Source organism: Octopus bimaculoides, chromosome 4 (assembly GCF_046866305.1).
Source record: "Octopus bimaculoides isolate indiv1 chromosome 4, ASM4686630v1, whole genome shotgun sequence".
Lineage (NCBI taxonomy): Eukaryota > Metazoa > Mollusca > Cephalopoda > Octopoda > Octopodidae > Octopus > Octopus bimaculoides.
Window position 1 is genome coordinate 76,976,522 of NC_142931.1, and position 18,772 is coordinate 76,995,293.

The 18,772-nt window shown below is 35.7% G+C and overlaps 1 protein-coding gene across 3 annotated transcripts in view; it reads left to right on the plus strand.

Annotated features, from left to right (window-relative positions):
* The window catches only part of LOC106878824 (uncharacterized), a 237,021-nt gene extending 218,555 nt beyond the window's left edge, over positions 1-18,466 (plus strand). For all 3 annotated transcript variants that reach the window (XM_089350842.1, XM_089350844.1, XM_089350843.1), the window contains exons 14-20: positions 1-29; positions 6,457-6,604; positions 8,261-8,408; positions 9,065-9,201; positions 11,434-11,590; positions 14,160-14,294; positions 16,559-18,466. The exon at positions 1-29 is cut by the window's left edge and continues 86 nt beyond it. In XM_089350842.1, coding sequence (XP_089206968.1) covers positions 1-29; positions 6,457-6,604; positions 8,261-8,408; positions 9,065-9,201; positions 11,434-11,590; positions 14,160-14,294; positions 16,559-16,987 — 1,183 coding nt within the window. In that variant the 3' untranslated portion in view covers positions 16,988-18,466. The remainder of the gene's footprint in view (positions 30-6,456; positions 6,605-8,260; positions 8,409-9,064; positions 9,202-11,433; positions 11,591-14,159; positions 14,295-16,558) is intronic.
* The last annotated feature ends 306 nt before the right edge of the window (positions 18,467-18,772 follow it).

The window sequence follows — 18,772 nt, forward strand, 5'->3', positions numbered from 1 at the left end:
CAGTCAACCATCTTTGTCTGACATTACAGGTAAGTTAAACTCTTTTGGAAACTTTTTACTTCAAGTTTTGAATTTTTTCTGTAATTATACTTCTTGTTTCTGATTTTTTACCCTTGAAAGATTTGTTTGCATTCTGTTGAAAAACTAATTTCCACTTCATTCATTGAAAATATTTTTGATGAATCCCACAGTTTATCAAGTTATTAGAGCATCACTTAAGAAATTGTCTTCTTATGGTGTATGATGTGCAAGACAATCTAATATAGTCTATCCCTCTCCAGATTATATAACTTCTCTCTCTCTCTCTCTCTCTCTCTCTCTCTCTCTCTCTCTCTCTCTCTCTCTCTCTCTCTCTCTCTCTCTCACACACACACACACATACATAAACCTGGATTTATTTTTTCTCCCGTGGAACAGATTTAAGTCTGCCCATCCCCACTGGGGCATCAGGTGATGACTTTCTTTTAGCATGTTTGTTATTTCTGGAGTGTTGGGTTGTTGGCCAAATGCATAACTAATGAGGAATATCATTTTAACCTATGAATGGGGATTGCCACTGTTATGGAGTCATCTCTCTTCTAGAGGTTTCTTTCAGAGTTACCTTATCTTTAGCCTTTAGTTAAAATACATTATCTGTTTGTTATACCATGCAGGAGCAGTTGCAGGGTATTGAACACTTCTTTGTCGGGTCTCTCTCAACAAGGCAGCTCATAGCATCTGTTGTAAGAAAAGCACATCTAGAAGTTAAGTTGACTAACTGTTTAGGAGAATCTGTATGTTTCCATATGAGTTAAACTAGTATGATAATATTTAGAGGAAGATTTATTTAAAGTGAATACACTTAGCTTAAGAAATACTAATGAAGGAACTTGTAACTGGTTGTTGGTGTTGTTGTCTCTGCAGAAGAAAAATGTTGCAATGAGTTGAAGTAGCAGAATGGCTTTGATTTGAATTATCTTGAGATCTGAAATTTATTGGAAGAAGTTGACCATGTGGATTGTACCTCAACCAAGTTTAGTAGAACAAATTGCATTCTATGTGGGATATGGTTCCATGCCAAATATGCTGTTTTATTAGACTCTCCTATATATAGGTGGTTGTTTGACCTGTTATGAATAGCAACCAAGTCTTTTTTCAGATGTACTCTATTTTCTTAAAGGAGGGAAGGCTATAGGATAATATGTGGCCTAGACCCACTGTCTGAACAAAAGATGGGAGGTCACAGCTGGATTGCATTTTATCATAAACTTGATCAATCAGAATTACTGTGGTAATATACATCTCATTTACATACTTGTGTAGTATTAAACTGACTGAGTCATCAAAAGGTAAATTAAATATCTAGACCATGGAAATGTCACAGAAATGGTGACTAAATATTAACCATCAAACTTTCAGCTTGTAGGTCAATATTTAACTGATTTGTGAAGCAATGTCTTTCATTTAAGAAAGGGTGGAGACTGATAGACATATGTATGTGCTTGTTACTACATAAGTACCTAAATAATTAGTGAAAATACATTTACATGACTCCAAGCCATACTTGCTCATGTGCTGATGGCTTGTTATATTTATTTGTTTTGATAATCCAAGAAAATCAAGTTATCCTTTTTAGATTGCTCATTGTGCTAGTTTGATTCTTAATTCCCCCACCCCCACCCAACCACCTTCTTTGAGAGTGAATGTGGTATTATGCTTGAGGCATGTTTTTGTCTGACATTTCATTGCCTAAAGATAGTTGCACACATTGTACATGTATGCATATTATTCACAAACAAATATGTTCCTGTGAATTTGTTTCTCCTGAAGTCCTGCTTCTCTGTCAGCATGACTGAGATCTCTCTACACTTTTGTATGGTTGTTGTGGATATTTTTTGTTAAAATACACTGCTTTGGTTTTAGTTAATTTTAATGACTGGAACATCAATTAACATGAAATTTTATATAAAGTCCTGATTTGGATCACTTTAAAACAGATAGTTTGTATCACAGAACCAGAGGTAATCTTAAGCAGATTGATATCAAAAGGGTTGAAACATATTAAATTTCAATGGTAAATATTATAGTTAATATAGTTTTTGTTTTAACTCTGGTTGTTTGTTTAGTGTCCCTTGATTTAGTAGACAGGGTGATCACATCAAAGTTGTCTACCAGACAATTTAATTCCAATAGGGAGACCCAGGAAGACATGGGATGAAGTATTGAGGGCCAATCTCAAAACACTGAACCTTACAAAGGAGATGATAGAAGACTGAGATGTGTGGCACATTGCTCTACTCTAGAAGGCCTGCCCACTACAACAGAACTGAGATCCTAAAACCAAGGTGCCACATAAAAAGCATTGGTGTGGGTGCTGGCGTCACATAAGAAGCACTGGTGCTGGTGTCACATAAATAGCACTGGTGATGGTTTCATATAAAAAGCACCCAGTACACTCTGTAAAGTGGTTGGTGTTAGGGAGGGCACCCAGTCATAGAAACCAAGTGAGGCCCCTGACCTTGCCAGTTCTTGTCAAGCTGTCCAAACCATGCCAGCATGGAAAGCAGACATTAAATGTTAATGATGATGATGATGATGATGATCTTTAAAGGGGTTACCATTTATTTATCTTATGGTATGGAACTAAGCCAAATCCATATTTAGGAATCTTACAAACTAAATGTGTATTATCATTTGAATGGCTGTTATTGAACAATTACTTTACTGGTTTATATGGATCCAGATCTTGAGTTGAAATCTTATCATAATCTGTGTTTTCCTTGGAATTCTCTTCATCCAGCATGCATTTTTAATTTACTATTTAACAGTTGTTAAAGCTGTAAGGTTGTAGTGTTAATTGGCATTTTAATTCATTTAATTTCATAAATGCATAATATTTAAAAGCATTAATAATTGTCCGTGGGGATTGTTCTATATTTAAAATATGTTATGTATAAACTTTCTCTGATGAAGGATTGTTTTCATCAGTGAATAATTAATTTATACACTTTTACTTGGAAGAAGTAATTATTTTAGTTTCTTTCTTGATTTAAAAAAAAAATTATTCATTTGTTTCTACTCTTATTACATAATTTTATTAAAAAATCTAATTTAAAATTGGACCACCAACAGAGTATATAAGTCAGTAATCAGCTGGATTAACAGGAAGGGGAAGTAATTTAGTATATACAAAGAAATCTAGGACTAAAGTACAGAATACTGGAGTGGTTTTGTCTGAGAATCATTAACTTAATTTCATGTTTTCAGAACAAAATTCTTAAGGTTAAAAGAAAATCCAGGCCTAATATTTGCAAACTATTTCAGACTATTCTTAAAATTCAACAGTAGATACAAATATGCTAGGTTCTCACATATGTAATATAGGAAGCAGAAAGTATCAATTAACATAGATTATCTAAGTAATTAATTGATAAAACCTCTCCTTCTAGGTCTTTAAAAGCAGTCATGGGAGATAGCTCCAACAAATTGAGAAAGAAAAAAAAAATTGAACAAACAATGTGTTAAGGGGGTAGATCTGGTGAAAGCAAGACATATTTCAGTATCATTGAAACCTCTTCAGTAAAGCATTTTCTACTCCATTAGCAAAGCTCAGAGTGATCTATTTGTCTGTCTATCTAGAGAAAGAAAGAAAGAAAAAATATGAAGTGATGCAGATTATGAATATCAATGTGTGAGGGAAATACTCTATGAGAGCATGCTGCATGCTAAATACAAATATGGTAGGGCCTTACATATGTATTCTAGTGAGTGTTAAAACTTTGATCGGTTTAGATTAGCCAAACAATTAGCAAACAAAATTAATATGCCATTCTACCTTTTACATTTTACTTGTTTCAGTCATTAGACTGAGGCCATGCTGAGACACTGTCTTGAAGAATTTTAGATGAATGAATTGACCCCAGTACTTTTTTTTTGTTTTGTTTTGTTTTAACCTTGGTACCTATTCTATCAGTCCTTTTTGCCAAACCACTATGTTATGGGGATATAAACGCACCAACACTAGTTGTCAAGTGGTGGTGGGGGACAAACACACGCGTGCACATGCACACACACACATGGCAGGCTTCTTTCAGTTTCTGTCTATCAAATCCACTCACAAGGCTTTGGTTGACTCGAAGCTTTAGTAAAAGACACTTGTTCAACGTGACATGCAGTGGGAGTGAAACTGGAACCATGTGGTTGTGAAGTAAATTTCTTATGACACAGCCACACTTGCGTTTATATGATAAAGTTTATAACAAAAGTCTCATGATATGAGCTAAATGTTTGACCAGTGAACTACTCCAAACAGTTGGTGTGATTTATAACTGGGACAAAAATATCATTAAATGAATAACTGATTCATATAAGGTATATACTACAAATGTCACCAGCAGTTTCCTACAAACAAAACGTAACTGTAATCCTCAGTAGATTATTGGGTATCCCAGAAGACTGGTCTTACTAGACAAGCTGAAGTTGATAAACTTTAGTGTGAAATACATGGAAGAAGAAAGACAAGGAGAAGCAGGAAGATAGTAAAGGTAGCATGGTGTGAAAAAAATGGTTATGGGGAAACAAGGAGAAGGTTCTTTAGGTTCTTGAAGTTTATAATAGTAAAAGTCCAAAATAAATGTCCCTTAAAAGAAAGAGATTTGGCCTTCTGATTAAGAGGTTCATTTCACAATCACATGTTTCATCCGACTGCATTGCACCCTAAATAACTGTCTTTTTCTATAACTTTGGGTCACACTTTTGTGTAACATTGGGTTGACAGGCCTGTTGGATGGACTCTACCTGTTCTTAAGTAGTAGATGTGATCCATTGTTTGGTCTAACACTATAACTTATCTCTTAGGTGCATTTAGTGGAGTCAACTCACTCAAAATATTAACCTGGAGATAATAGAATATCATGATGTGCTGTTTCTTGAGAAAAAAAAATTCCTCTGAATGGCAGTTTCTTCTTTCTTTGGCTAATTTGTAAAAATAAAATGTGGTTAAAATAAGAAGAATGCTAGTTGAGCTGGTATTTGAAGAATTTGAATACATTGCTTATATTTATTGTTTATAATAGGGCAAGGAATTTCAGATTTGTCTTAAAGTCTCGGTGTTAGGGTTAGTGTTTCAAAAGACATGATTCTTGTAATCAAACATTACAAGAATCACTTCTTTGTATAATATTATATTTTGCTCTCATGGTCATGGATTTCAGCTCGCACCCACATCAAAGGTATATGGTAGATGATAGATTGGCAGAAGTGACAGACCAACACTAATGTTAGAAATTTGTAGCTGTGCCAGTTACATGTAAAAACACCTGTGCTGGTGACACATAAAAAGGCACCTACTACACTCTTAGGAAGGGTGTCTAACCAGAGAAACCAAGCTGAATTTAGACTGGAATCTGGTGCAGTTCTCTTGCTTACCATTTCCAGTCAAGCCAGCATGGAAAGCAGACATTAAATGATGATGATGATTTGTTTAACTGAAATAATTACTTCCTAAATCTGTTGAAGTTCGTATATTTGGAATGTTTATGAGAAGCAAGTATACTAGAAGGAAAGTCAAGATGACCAATAGATAGGAGAGACAATTAAGAAATTGTGCAGGGTTTGAAAATTCCTTTACATTTTCTTCAATCAGCTAGTGTATTGTTTTTAAGAGCAATAAGCTGAAAATGCTTCATCAGTATTTGCTAAAAGATTTCTTAAGCCCACCACCATTATTTGCTAGATCTCAATGATTGTTTTTCCAATGACAGAAGGCAGAACTTGAACTTGGGATGCACAGAAATAGAAAAGATAACATAATGCATCCTGTTTGATGCTCTCAAATTCTGCCAATTCACCACCATGGGCTAGTACTTTATTTATCAACCAACCCTGAAAAGATGAAAAGCAAAATTGAGTTGGTAGGATCTGAACTCAGAGAGCAAAGGATCAGAACAAATATTGCAAAGCAGTGTATCTGATGCCTTTGACCATTATGTAGAATAGAGAATTAAGGTCTGGATAAAGTGTACATACCTAGAGAAAAACAATAGAAACCACCTTTCCATGTCATTGAAGTCACCACACCATTCACAACTTGATGGCACAGAAAGAAAATGTAATTTGAGGGATATTTGACTGCTATTTCTAAGTGGTTATTCACTCAGAAGGATGAAAGGCAAAATTTATACTCAGAACAGAAAGGAACATAACCAAACACCACTCAATATTTTGTCCCATTTTCTTGCCTATCCATGTCCACATATCCTCCCATCATGTTTCAGAAGCAGATATTTTGTTATTACCTTGTAAGGATGTTGGTAACATGATAGTTCAAATATAAAAGAAGCTTGGAGAAGTTTATGAAGTTTTCCCTCTTATTAACAGGCTGAGAAGTCTCAGATAAAAGGTAAATTGCAGGGAACATAAGTCATTTTAACCTCTATGTATCATCTGTAAACTAATTAGTTGTTATTGTATTTACAGGTGTAATACTGATGATAACTGGTCTATCAGTAATGATACTACTCTCTATGTACTCTGATATTAAATCCCCTGTCACCCATGCAGGCCCTTTGTTGGTATTTGTTGGTGCCCTTATTGTTTATATTCAACCCAGTTGGTCAGTCAGTTGGTATGTATATCATTATTTCATTTTATTTTTCTTCCCTTTTTCCCTTTCTTATATTTTTTCATCTATCATTGTTGTTCCTAATTGACAAAATATTTTATCTAAAGACATGTTTTTACATATGTAGCTTTCCAAAGATGAGGTTTTTTTTGTCTTAAACACATAGACCTTATATCTACAAATTTAGATCTGTACTTCTCCAAAGATAGTTACTTGGTTCAAATATTTAGACATGTTATAAGGTATATTTATATTTCAACCATTTTTATTGACTCAGACTGGAGAAACAGGTTGCATGGATGGTCTGATAAGTGATAGATTTGGAGATGAGAATGAGATCAAGGGTATTTGGAGTGGTTATGTGTCAGTCTGAACACATAAAGGCTGTAAAACTAATTGATGCAAAGATCTGAAGGTTGCAGAAGATTTTATTTCTGCACTGGCAGCATCAGTATAGAGAGAACATGAAAGTCAAGAAGGGTTATGAGCATTGAAGTCACTAAGGTTGATGATTTCATAGAAGGGTGAGTTGAGATAGAAGTCTTTGATACGAGAAGAGATATGGCCAAAAAATTGTTGATGGCTGGACAGCAGAGATAAGGAGTGAAAAATTTGTCTCAAAGAGGAATAGAATGTGCAGCATGTTTGTCAGAAGTGATGCGTGAAGTATAAACTGGATCAGAGACTGGCTATCAACCCCAGTGAAGGGACAATTGTCCAATGAGTTTAATGTTATTGTTTTTCTGTTTGAATGGCACAACTATTTGAGATATTAGTCTGACAAAAAGTAAGTCTTGATACAATCTCTGTGGTGGCTCATCTGCTAGATTTGAGTTCCAAATTTCTTTCTCAAATCACATCTATAAACTTAAGAGAAGGTACATTGGAGATTTTGTATATCAGAGACAGCATAGTGCCTGATACATACAAAGTATGGATGGACATATCTCTTTGGTCACTTGCATTGTGGGTCTTCTTGGTCGGAGAGGGCTTGAGATTAAACAATTGCAACAACAACATATACCAATAGTAATATATTGGGTTTAATTCAGTAAACTATATTCATCACATTTTACAACTATAGCAATTGAAATTTGGGCCTTGCCAAAATAATTGAATTTATTAGATATGGTAATTTCTTACATAGGCACAAGGCCACAGAGTGTATATATAATTTAGAGGATGTTGGTGAATAACTTAACCTAAGTACTTGATCGATATTTTATCTTATCACCCTCTGGAAGGAATAAAATCAAAGATGACTTCTGCAGGATTTGAATTCAGAACATAATGGAGTAAAACTAAATCCTGCAATGTATTTTGTCTTGTGATTTCTCAATCCTACTGAGCCACCTCCGTAAATTTATTGAATATATCGATTTCTAATGTAGACATAAGACCTCACATGTGGGGAGTGAGATATAATTGAATATACCATACCAACCTTGGTACTTTACTGATTCTTTAATTTATCATTCCTTCTCTTTAAAAACCAAGTTCCCTTGGTGAGATTTTCAGTCTAAATTTGTCGATATATTACCAATGTACTTGATAACTTTTTTTGTTTTGCTTGTTTTTCAACAATAGATTTTTTTTTTTTTGTTTTGTCTAATATATATATGCTTAGCCCTTTATCTTTTTCTTACTTTTCAACAACAGGCTGTCTGTCTTGCAGTGGGGAAATATTATCAGTGTGCTGTGTATGGTGCTTCTCTTTTTATACACCAAGCCACTACCACTTGCTGTCGTTATGTCAATATCAGCTGCCATCTCTGTATGTCCAACTTACAGTGTTATCATGCAAAAGGTAAGATCATAGCAGGAATGGAAATAAGTCACATACACACATATGCTCGGATAAACACATACAAATAAAGTAAACTAGAACTTGAGCTGCATTAATGAGTATTCAGTTATACAATAAACTGAATTACCTACTTATTTGTGCTATACAGTTAGTGGTTGAGTATTCCACAGACACTTAATCCTAATGTTGAATCAGTGTAACATAGTGTGTGATACAGTTGACCCTTTAAACTGCAGATAAAGTCCATCAGATAGGCTTCCAAATAGTTTCCATCTACCCAGTTTCACTTACAAATCTTGGATATGGTCAGCTTGAGGCTATGGTAGAAAACACTTGCCTAAGATGCTTCATAATGGGATTGAACTTGGGACTCCATTGGTTGCAAAGTAAGATTCTTAATCAGCTGCAGGGCTCAGGAAGACCCAAGGCAGTGTGGGAGCACAAGACAGAATGAGAGAGACACACACACATACAAATGCAAATGGACTCGCATACAAACATAAATGAACACATTTCATATTGTGCGAAAATGTTGTTTTGGGAAGATGAGAAATTAAGTCTGAAGAAAGAGCAAAATATATTGTCTTCTAAAGCATGAAATTGTCTGAAAACCTAAGAAGTTAATATATCTGTTTCACTGTATGTTTTATCAACAGTTTTACATCAGAACCAGCTTAAGTGAAGGCTTACATCTACTCTACATCCTGATATGTAGTTGTGTCCTCTCTTTTATCACAACTGTCGTCAAATGGCGAACTGCTGGAAAATCCTTTGAGAAGAATATTTCTTTTCTGTAAGTATTACACAGAAATTTTTTCCTCCTCTCTACAACCTGTACTTTGCTTGAGAGCTGTATTTTTTCCTCTTTAAATAACTAAATAGCAAATACTAAATGTTATTTAAGAAAACTGTGAATATCACTTGATTTCTACTCTTTGTTATTTTTTATCATTGTATTCTGTATTTGTTGTTGCTGTTTTACCTAAGATCATCCCCTATTGAGTAAATCCACGATCAAATATGTTCGAGCTGTGATCATTTTGGTTTTGTTTAAGATATAGGAAGGGCATCCAGCTGTAGAAACTCTGCCAAATCAGATTGGAGCCTTGTGTAGCCATCTGGTTTCACCAGTCCTCAGTCAAATCGTCCAACCCATGCTAGCATGGAAAGCGGACGACGATGATGATGATGATGATGATATAATGTATCTAGGTCTACATTATTCTGGTTTCACATGTCAGCTTCATTTTCTAAGATGGAAGGTGTAATTTGAGTGAGATTTGGCTGCTATTTGCTTTTTCACTGATTGAGGAATCGCTTAGAGCACTCTGTGTATGGATGCATGTGTATTGTGCAAGTAATGTAGATTGGTAGTAAATTCTTGATGATCCAACTCTCCTACACAAGCTTGATTGCTATTTTACTTCAGTTGTTATCTAGTCCTGATTCAGTTGAATTATAATAAAATGTATTCTAGTCCTTACCATCTCGTCTTTTTGTTTTCAGGTATAGTGTATATGAGACTATCATTTATTTAAATTAGTGCTAACACATTTAATGCAGGGAGCATCGAAAACTTAGCTAGAAATATTTAGGCTACGGTTTAATATAGTTTTCAGGTTTAACAAAATAAGGGAGATAACTCTAGACATCTTTTGCGTCTTTACAGTTTTTAATTGATGATAGATTCTTTTGTGGGCTGCTATGGAAGAGATAGAGAGAAACAGGGGAGGGGAGGGAGAGAGAGAGGGGAATAGCTCACCTGCAAGCTAATGATTAAAGTGGATCGACAGAATCTTTAGCAATCAATTGAATGGCTTTCTTTTGAGGGTTATCCCGGAGGATTGTGTGCATTGTAGAGGGGGTCAGCAACTGAATCTGTGGTGAATTATTATCTGGGTTCAGAATTTAAATATCTTACTGCATAATAGCAAGGAATTGAAACTTGAATATTTTCCTCAATTTAAGAGATTGCTTTAAAGTACCTGTGGCGTGTGGAAATGAATGGTAAAACAAAAGCATTCCAGTAATGAATAGACATGTGATAAGAATGGATTATGTATGTTAGGAAAAAGCCTACTGTAATAATTTATTAGAAGCTAGCTAAGAAAAGGCAGGAGGACATGAGTTTGTTTGAATCCAATTTTTAAATATTGGGTTTCTTTGATGATAAGAATATCATAGAAACCATGCCTATATGAAGAAATTGTGTAGCATGAACACTTAAACTTGTCTGGTATGAAATCAGTAATGATAGGGAAAATAATTTATTAGTGTCAAAGACTTAAAACTGTGTGGTGTTCATACTTTTTTCTCCATGGATTAACAATGTAGCTGAGGAGAAATGGTTTTGCGGATTAACAGTGTAGCCGAAGAGGAATGGCTTTGTAAAGAAACTGAAAGCAGTTCATGTACTAGCTTTCAGGCATTTTGTTTTACTCCTGCAGTTTCCATCCATAATGATACTTACTTAAGCCTTTCACACCTATGTTCTCAACTCTGGGATGTCTTTTTTGCTTCTTTTATATTCGATCCCTACTTTTTCAGCTCACTATTGGTCTCCAACCTCCAGCTATTTTTAGGGTGCCCTCTCTTTCACATCCTAGTGGTCAGAAGGCATTGTTGCCTTTGCACCTTCTTTTCAGATTTTGCTGCACAATGTTAAATGTTTCCCTGAAGGAAGGCTTTCCTCTTGCAGATCTTGTTAGCTTTGAATCATTATCAATATTTCTGTAACTTTGCATTTTTTCTTAATGTTGGCCCTAGAGGTGATCATCCCCTGGTAAACCCATTTTTACCTCCGGGAAGAGGTGGTCAATATTAATCTGGCCTCCATCCTTTGACTTGTCCAGTATGGGAGCTTGCATTTTGTTGGCATAACTCTCAGGTTCATTGAGTCATACACGTCACCACACCACAGCAAGGACTGGACCGTGTGGTGACATTATAATGCTGGTAATTATAATTATTACTATGATGATTTGTTCCAGAGATTAATGTATTTTCTTAATCACTCTTCTTACAGGTGTAGTTGTATGGCAGTCTTTGGTACTTTAATCATTGGATTTGATTACTTTACAATCACTTCAGAGAACTTGACTTACAGAGCATGTTGGCAGGTGCTAAGTTTTTCTGGTTGTGTTGTCAGCATCTCACTTCGTCTCATTGGAAACAAAGTTAAGGTAAATAAGCTAAATGAATTTGATTTTATAAAAAGAAAATAGATAAAATGAAATATTTATTTACTGGACATGTTTTGATGGTGTCAGGTGTGCCACTTTTCAAGGACCTGCAGTCTAATTTCATTTTGTCCAACCAGAGCGGAGAGGGTGAATTCTAATTTGCTCGATCTCCATTAGTTTCAACAGTGTTTCAATTGTTTAACCAACTGAATTACCTGCTCATTTAATTAGCATGTACATGGCTGAGTATTCCACAGACGCTTGTTCCCTTAACCCTTTTGTTACCATATTTCTGTTGAGATGTTCTGTGTGTTTTTTTTTTTTTCAATTAATTTTAAATACAACAAAGAATTTAAGTAAAATAACTTATTCATCATTAAGCTAGTGTTAGGAACATAAATTGTGACTACGGTTTGGTGGAAGATTTTAATTCAGAACTTTTGAAAATAAGACATTTGTGTTATAGTGCCAGAGGTGGATTCAACCAGGTTGGTATCAAAAGGGTTAATATCATAATCAGGTAGTATCAGTATGATAAAGTGTGTGTGACGAAGCTGGTCTCAAACAGTTGGCAATTTGCTGTGCTTCAGAAAACTTGTTCATCTAACTAAAATCAGAGCCATAGAGGCATGTCCTTTATATCCATGCCATCCACTCAGCACACAATCTGGCCCCTGACAAGCCTCACCCCTCCACAACCCATCTTCCCAACACTTCCCTTTTCATTTATGCCTGCTGTATTCCCAGTCCTCTCTTTTATTTCCCACTCTCCTTCATGACCCTATTTGCACACAATATATCCCTATTGAATCTCTTCCCCACAAGATATCTTTCTAATACCCCTTCCACTCTGCATGTGTCCACTCACTGCATCCTCCCCTCCATCTCTCAGTCTTTTCACAGTCCACTTCACTGTATACTCCACTCTGTAACTTGAGTATATTCCCCCACCCCAGTCACATCTTTACCATCTTCTCATTCTCCTCTCTTTCTCTCTCAATTTTCTCTCCACCTCAGGTAGCCATCAGAGGTTTCCCTCTAATGCAAGACACCTTCTGTCCCTCAGTACCACTTCCCACCTCAGTTGAGGGGTCTTGTCTTGCAAGTTACTTGGTGACATCACTGCTATTGGTACCACATATAATGCAGTACACTCTGTAAAGTGGTTAGTGTTAGGACAGACATTCAGCAAAGGGCAGAGCTTGGTGCAGTCTTCTGACTTAATAATTCTTGTTAAATCATCCAACCCATGCCCACAGGGAAAATGGGCATAAAATAAATACACTGAACCGCAAAAGAAACCAGATTTTTTTCAAATGTCATTTTTATATGGTAAATTCTGAAAATTTATTTTGGATATGTAAGTGTAATTATTCCAAGACATGCTGGTTTATGTCTGAGACCCAAATTCCAGGCAACCTTTCAACTTTCCCTGAAATGAGACACCAAAACGCAGCTGCGTTGAATGCCGTGGGTGACAGTCACAAACAATTGTCATGAAAACTGAAATGCACGTGCGTCTTGTGGAGGTTATGGGTATAAAAATCAACTTGAACCACGTTCCTGGCATTCGTAATTTGGACGCATCAGGTATGACCCGATTGTCAGCAGCACAGAGAGAACAAGCTGATTGCAAGCAGAGCAGTGTGTCCTGGTTGTTGTGAAAGCTTACAATGTCCATATCAGCACCATCTATCACCTGCAACGGTGATACAAAAACACCAACAGCACTGCAGACCATTCCTGTAGAGGGTGCCCCTGGGTGACCACACTCAAGAAGGACTGCTTTATCCACCTGCAACACCTCTATGATTGTTTCAGACCGGCCAGCATGACAGCTCACACTGGTGACATCACCGCTATTGGTACCACATATAATGCAGTACACTCTGTAAAGTGGTTAGTGTTAGGACAGACATTCACAGTGTGACATCGACTGGCTGCCCACAACATGTGTTGCTGTTGTCCTGCCACCACCATCAGGCACGACTACAGTGAGCTGCACAGTACTAACATTGGCGGCATCAACAGTGGAGGTCAATAGTCTTTTCTGACAAGAGCTGGTACTGTGTTTCCACCTCAGATAGCAGAGTGAGGGTGTGGCATATATGTGGTCAATAGTGTTTATTACATTAATGCTGCTTCTATATCATATTTAAATTTATTCCTGTGTATGCATTATTGGGGCATACCAGCACATAGTTTTCACACAATATGCACATAAGGCATGGATTAGCGATATGATTCATCTTCGATTCAGTTTGGGTAAATGATGTTGATAAGCCACAAAAATGGCAAAACATCAATGTCCATTTCTCCTGGGTGGGATTTGAGGTGAGTTATCTCACCTGTCCTTGACTTCAGGTGTTTTAACATCCAGTACTTTGAGATAGTATTCTCCACCACACCAAATAGAAGTCAACTGGCAAATACACAAAGTATATACGTTAAGTATATGTGGTTAATAAAGTTTATTGCACTAGTGTAGCCTCTATTTCACATTTGAATAACACTTAGTATATTTTGACAAACTATTTTCATTTTTGTTGTTCTGTTTTCTCTTTTCCAGCAAGAAATATTGGTCAGTGAGACAAATGATAAATCTTATCCATTACTTCCCATTCTTGGAAATATAGCTGCCGTTATTTCTTATCTTGTTCTTTGCATGCTGTCACCTGCTACTGGCTTCTTAAGAGATGTTTGGGTAAGATTATTATTATTGTTTTTTGTTGTTGTTGTGTCCACAGTATGAGCAGCTGATCTATCAGCCACCAAGTGTCCCACAAACTTTATTTTCCACATTAAATTCTGATATAATCTACATTACCTGAAAGATATCTAGAAAATGTTCTCTATAAAATAGCCTTTTTATGAAAGTTATGAGGAAGCAAAATTGGGTGTGTGAATTATCTGAAACTCTTCTGACGAAAATTTTCATCACAAATTCCAATTTAATCAGAATCTACACTGTCTGAAACATTTTTCTGAAAAATTTCACCAAAAAAATATCCATTTTACAGAAATTTATGAGGCAACAAATTCAGTGACAAGCATACTTGTGTAGTTATGCTTGACTTTTTTAGGTGGTGTGCAGTACTAGCCACACTTTTCATACTCTGGGTTTGTCAGTCATGGTCTTAGCAAACTAGATAGTGACAACAGAGTCTCCTGGGTGTAGGTTTTATTCTGAAATGTCTTTCTAGATGGATAACCTGACAGGGCAACAGGCCCCTGATACTCAAGTTTTGTGTCAGAATTATTCCTCTCTTAGGCTGTTTACCAACCATGGCTGACAAATTCAGCCTATCCATCCAGTTATATTCCTTGATACTATTACACCATAACATAGCAAGCTCTATTGAAATGAAAAACATTGATAAGAAGATATTGCTAGAGTCAGTAATGTAGGAGAAACTATTTCCAGTGATTACCCATCAGTAAGTCTAGTAGTGGCCATACAGTGTTCACTACACTGAGAAAGGACTCTAGTGATGTATTGTACGTGCACTAGTTTTTTTTTTTTTTAATGAGCAGGATGCCAGGACCAGACCCTACCTGTTACCCCATACATTATGTCTATAATAAAAGGTGGAGTTTTAATGGCTGAAGCACTCCTGACCATAGATCTACTCACTCAGTCAATTTGGGGCATAACAACCAAAACAACCATTAAAAAATATAGAAAAAGAATATAAGTATCTGTGATAAGCACAGGCATGGCTGTGTGGTAAAAAGCTTACTTCCCAACCACTTGGTTCTAGGTTCAGTCCCACTGTGTGGCACTTTGGGCAAGTGTCTTTTACTATAACCTTGGACTAACCAAAGGTTTGTGAGTGGATTTGGTTGATAGGAACTGAAAGAATCCTTTTATATATATATATATATATATATATATATATATATATATAGTTGGATCAGGTGATAAAAGTTATGGAGAATGTCATAGCCCAACTAATTAGGAAGAGGGTTAGTCTAGATGAGATGCAGTTTGGTTTTGTGCCAGGGAGAAGCACCACTGATGCTATATTCCTGGTCAGGTATCTGCAGAAGTAGCTTGCTCCTTCTCTATGCTGGTGACTTTGTTATTATATCTGATTCACTACCAGAACTAGAGAAGAAATTCCAGGTGTAGAAGGAAGGTCCAAAATCAAAGGGCCTTAGAGTTAATTTAGCAAAAACCAAAACCTTAGTAAGTAGGAAAGTAGACAAGTCACAAATCCCTTCAGGTAGATGGCCCTACTCGATATGTAGAAAAGGCATAGGTAGAAATTCCATAATATGTACCCGGTGCAACAATATCAGAGGAAGGTTAACAGATAAAATAGTCTTTGTGTATGGCAGATGCACAGGTACAATAAATACTAGAAATATAAAGAAAATAGATTCCATTTGTGTATGTATTCTTGACCACCATGTGACACCGGGTGTTGGTGTGTTTACATCCTCATAACTCAGTGGTTCAGCAAAATAGACCAATAGAATAAATACCGGGTTTTAAAAAAATAAGTACTGGGGTTGATTCATTCAACTAAAAATTCAAGGTGGTGCCCCAGCATGGTTGCAATCTAGTGACTGAAACAAGTAAAAAAAAAAAAAGAATGATAGCCTCTGATATTACAACTCCTTGGGATATAGATATGTTCATGCTGTGTTTGTTAATGAAATATTTTGATACTTATATTTTGACTGCTTATTAATCAAATGGCTTTAGAGACAAATTTCATATATTCTGACCATTTGTTAATCAAATGTTCAGCTAGAACTTTTCTGACAGTTTATTAATTGAATGTTCTGCTAGATACATCCTGACTGCTTGTTAATCAGATATTCTTATAAATGTAGTCTAACTGTTTGTTAATGTTCTGTTTATTCATCAAACTTTTTGATTGGCATATTCTAACTGTTTAATCAAATGCTCTTATAGATATATTCTCTTTGTCAATGAAATGTTCTTGTTATATTTTGCAGTATTGTGGTGTCTCTGTCATTCTAATTTGTCTGCAGAAAGACCGTCACATATTGCAGCGGTTAAACAACAAGAACCAGACAGTCCCCACTATTTTCACAGTAGCATTCATACTTTGGATACAGACCTTCCTTCATTGTGACATCTGGTTTACTGCTGAGCTTAGCAGCTCTATCCGAAGTGCAATGGAACTCATCATCATCTTCATCACAACGCCTGTTTATATTGTCTTGTGGAGCATCCTCTGGGTCGACGAAATTCGACTGAATGAGAAACTGGTCATCTTTCTTATGCCCCTTAACTCGCTGCTCTTTCTAGTTGGCAGCACTTACACTGCATGGGCTTTGGGCGCATTCGGCATATTTTCTGGTGTTTGGATGATGTCATACAAATTACCACTGGAAGTGGACACTGTGTATGAAGACTCCTGAAGCAGCAATAAAATCTATCTGTGATATGAAGAGGTGAAAGATTACTTAACCTTATTTTATGGATAATAGCCATTGTAAATGGGAATGTGTGACAGAGATAAAATATAAATATCTATTTTTGTGAAAAAAAGAACTTTATGTCACACATTAATCCAATTGATATATTGGAGTTGATTGATTCTTTGGATAACTTTTAATCCCAGTTACTACAGTAAGGTCCTACAAAGATTTTTAAAAAAATGAGAAGAGAGATGGAAAAGATATTTAAAAAGTACAGTTATTTATTATTATTGTTAACAATAAAGCAATACATAATATTACTCGTCATCACCATCATCATCATCATCATCATCATCATCATTATTAGGACAGTAGATTGGTTGAATTGTTAGAGGGTTGGACAAATTACCTTGTGATATTTGTTCAAGCTCCTTACATTCTGTGTTCAAATATCACCAAGGTCAACTTTTCCTTTCATCCTTCCAGAGGTTCATAAAATAAAATTCTATTCAAATGTTGGGATCAATGTAACTGGCTGCCCTCCTTCTCTCAACATTGCTTGCTTTGTGCCAAAGTTATTATTATTATTATTATTATAAAGCAGAGAGCTGGCAGAATATTTAACGGTATTTCACCCATCGCTACATTCTGAGTTCAAATTCCACCGAGGTCAATCTTGCGTTTCATCTTTTGGGATCGATAAATTAAGCACTAGTCAAGTACTGGGGTCGATATGGTCAACTTACCCTCTCCACAAAAATTTCAGGCCTTGTGCCTATAGTAGAAAGGATTATTATAAGCAGAGAGCTGGTAGAATTGTTAGCACATCAGGGAAAATGCTTAGTGGCATTTCATCCATCTTACATTCTGAGTTCAAATTCCGTTGAAGTTAACTTTGCCTTTCATCCTTTCAGGGTCGATAAACTAAGTATCAGTTGAACTCTAGGGTTGATGTAATCAACCTACTCCTACCCCTGAATTGCTGGCCTCATGCCAAAATTTGAAATCATCATCATCTTTATTATTATTATTATTATTTGTTCTGGGTCTTGATATTCCCTTTATCTTCCAATCTACTGGAAGTCAATAAAATGAAGTACCAGTGAAATACTGAGGTTGATAATGTCAACTTACTCCCCTATCTTCAGAATTGTTGGCCCTGTGCCAAAATTGAAATCCATCATCATCATCATCACCATTATTTCTGTTGTTACAATTTTTAGAATTCACAAATTAGAAAATTATCTAAAGGACTTGTGCACTCGGACCACATGTAGTTAGAGTATCAAACTTCATTAAATCAAATAATTTGAGGCTGTTTGTATAAAGAATTGTATGGTACAAACCAGTCATGTTGTTATGATTGATGAACATTTTTCAGTTAATGAAAAAATCTGTATAATAAAAAATGTCTCCTATTTCACTCCAATAAATTTTCATTCCATTATTTCCTCCAATAAAAAAAATCCTATAAGTTTTTTTTTACTGTTCATTGTTATTATTATTGTTATTGTTGCTGTTTTTGATTTGACTCAGGTTTGTTCTTATTCCAATTAGAATTTATGTGGGTAGTGGGTTACTAACTGTAACCTTAGATATTCACAAGCTTTCTATTATTATTAAAGCAATAAACTGACAGAATTGTTACTGCGCCAGACAAAATGCTTAACATTAATTCTTCCAGTCTTACATTTTGAGTTCAAATGCTACTGAGGTTGATTTTGCCTTTCATCATTTCAGAGTTAATAAAATAAATATCAGTTGAGCATTGGGGTTAATGTTATC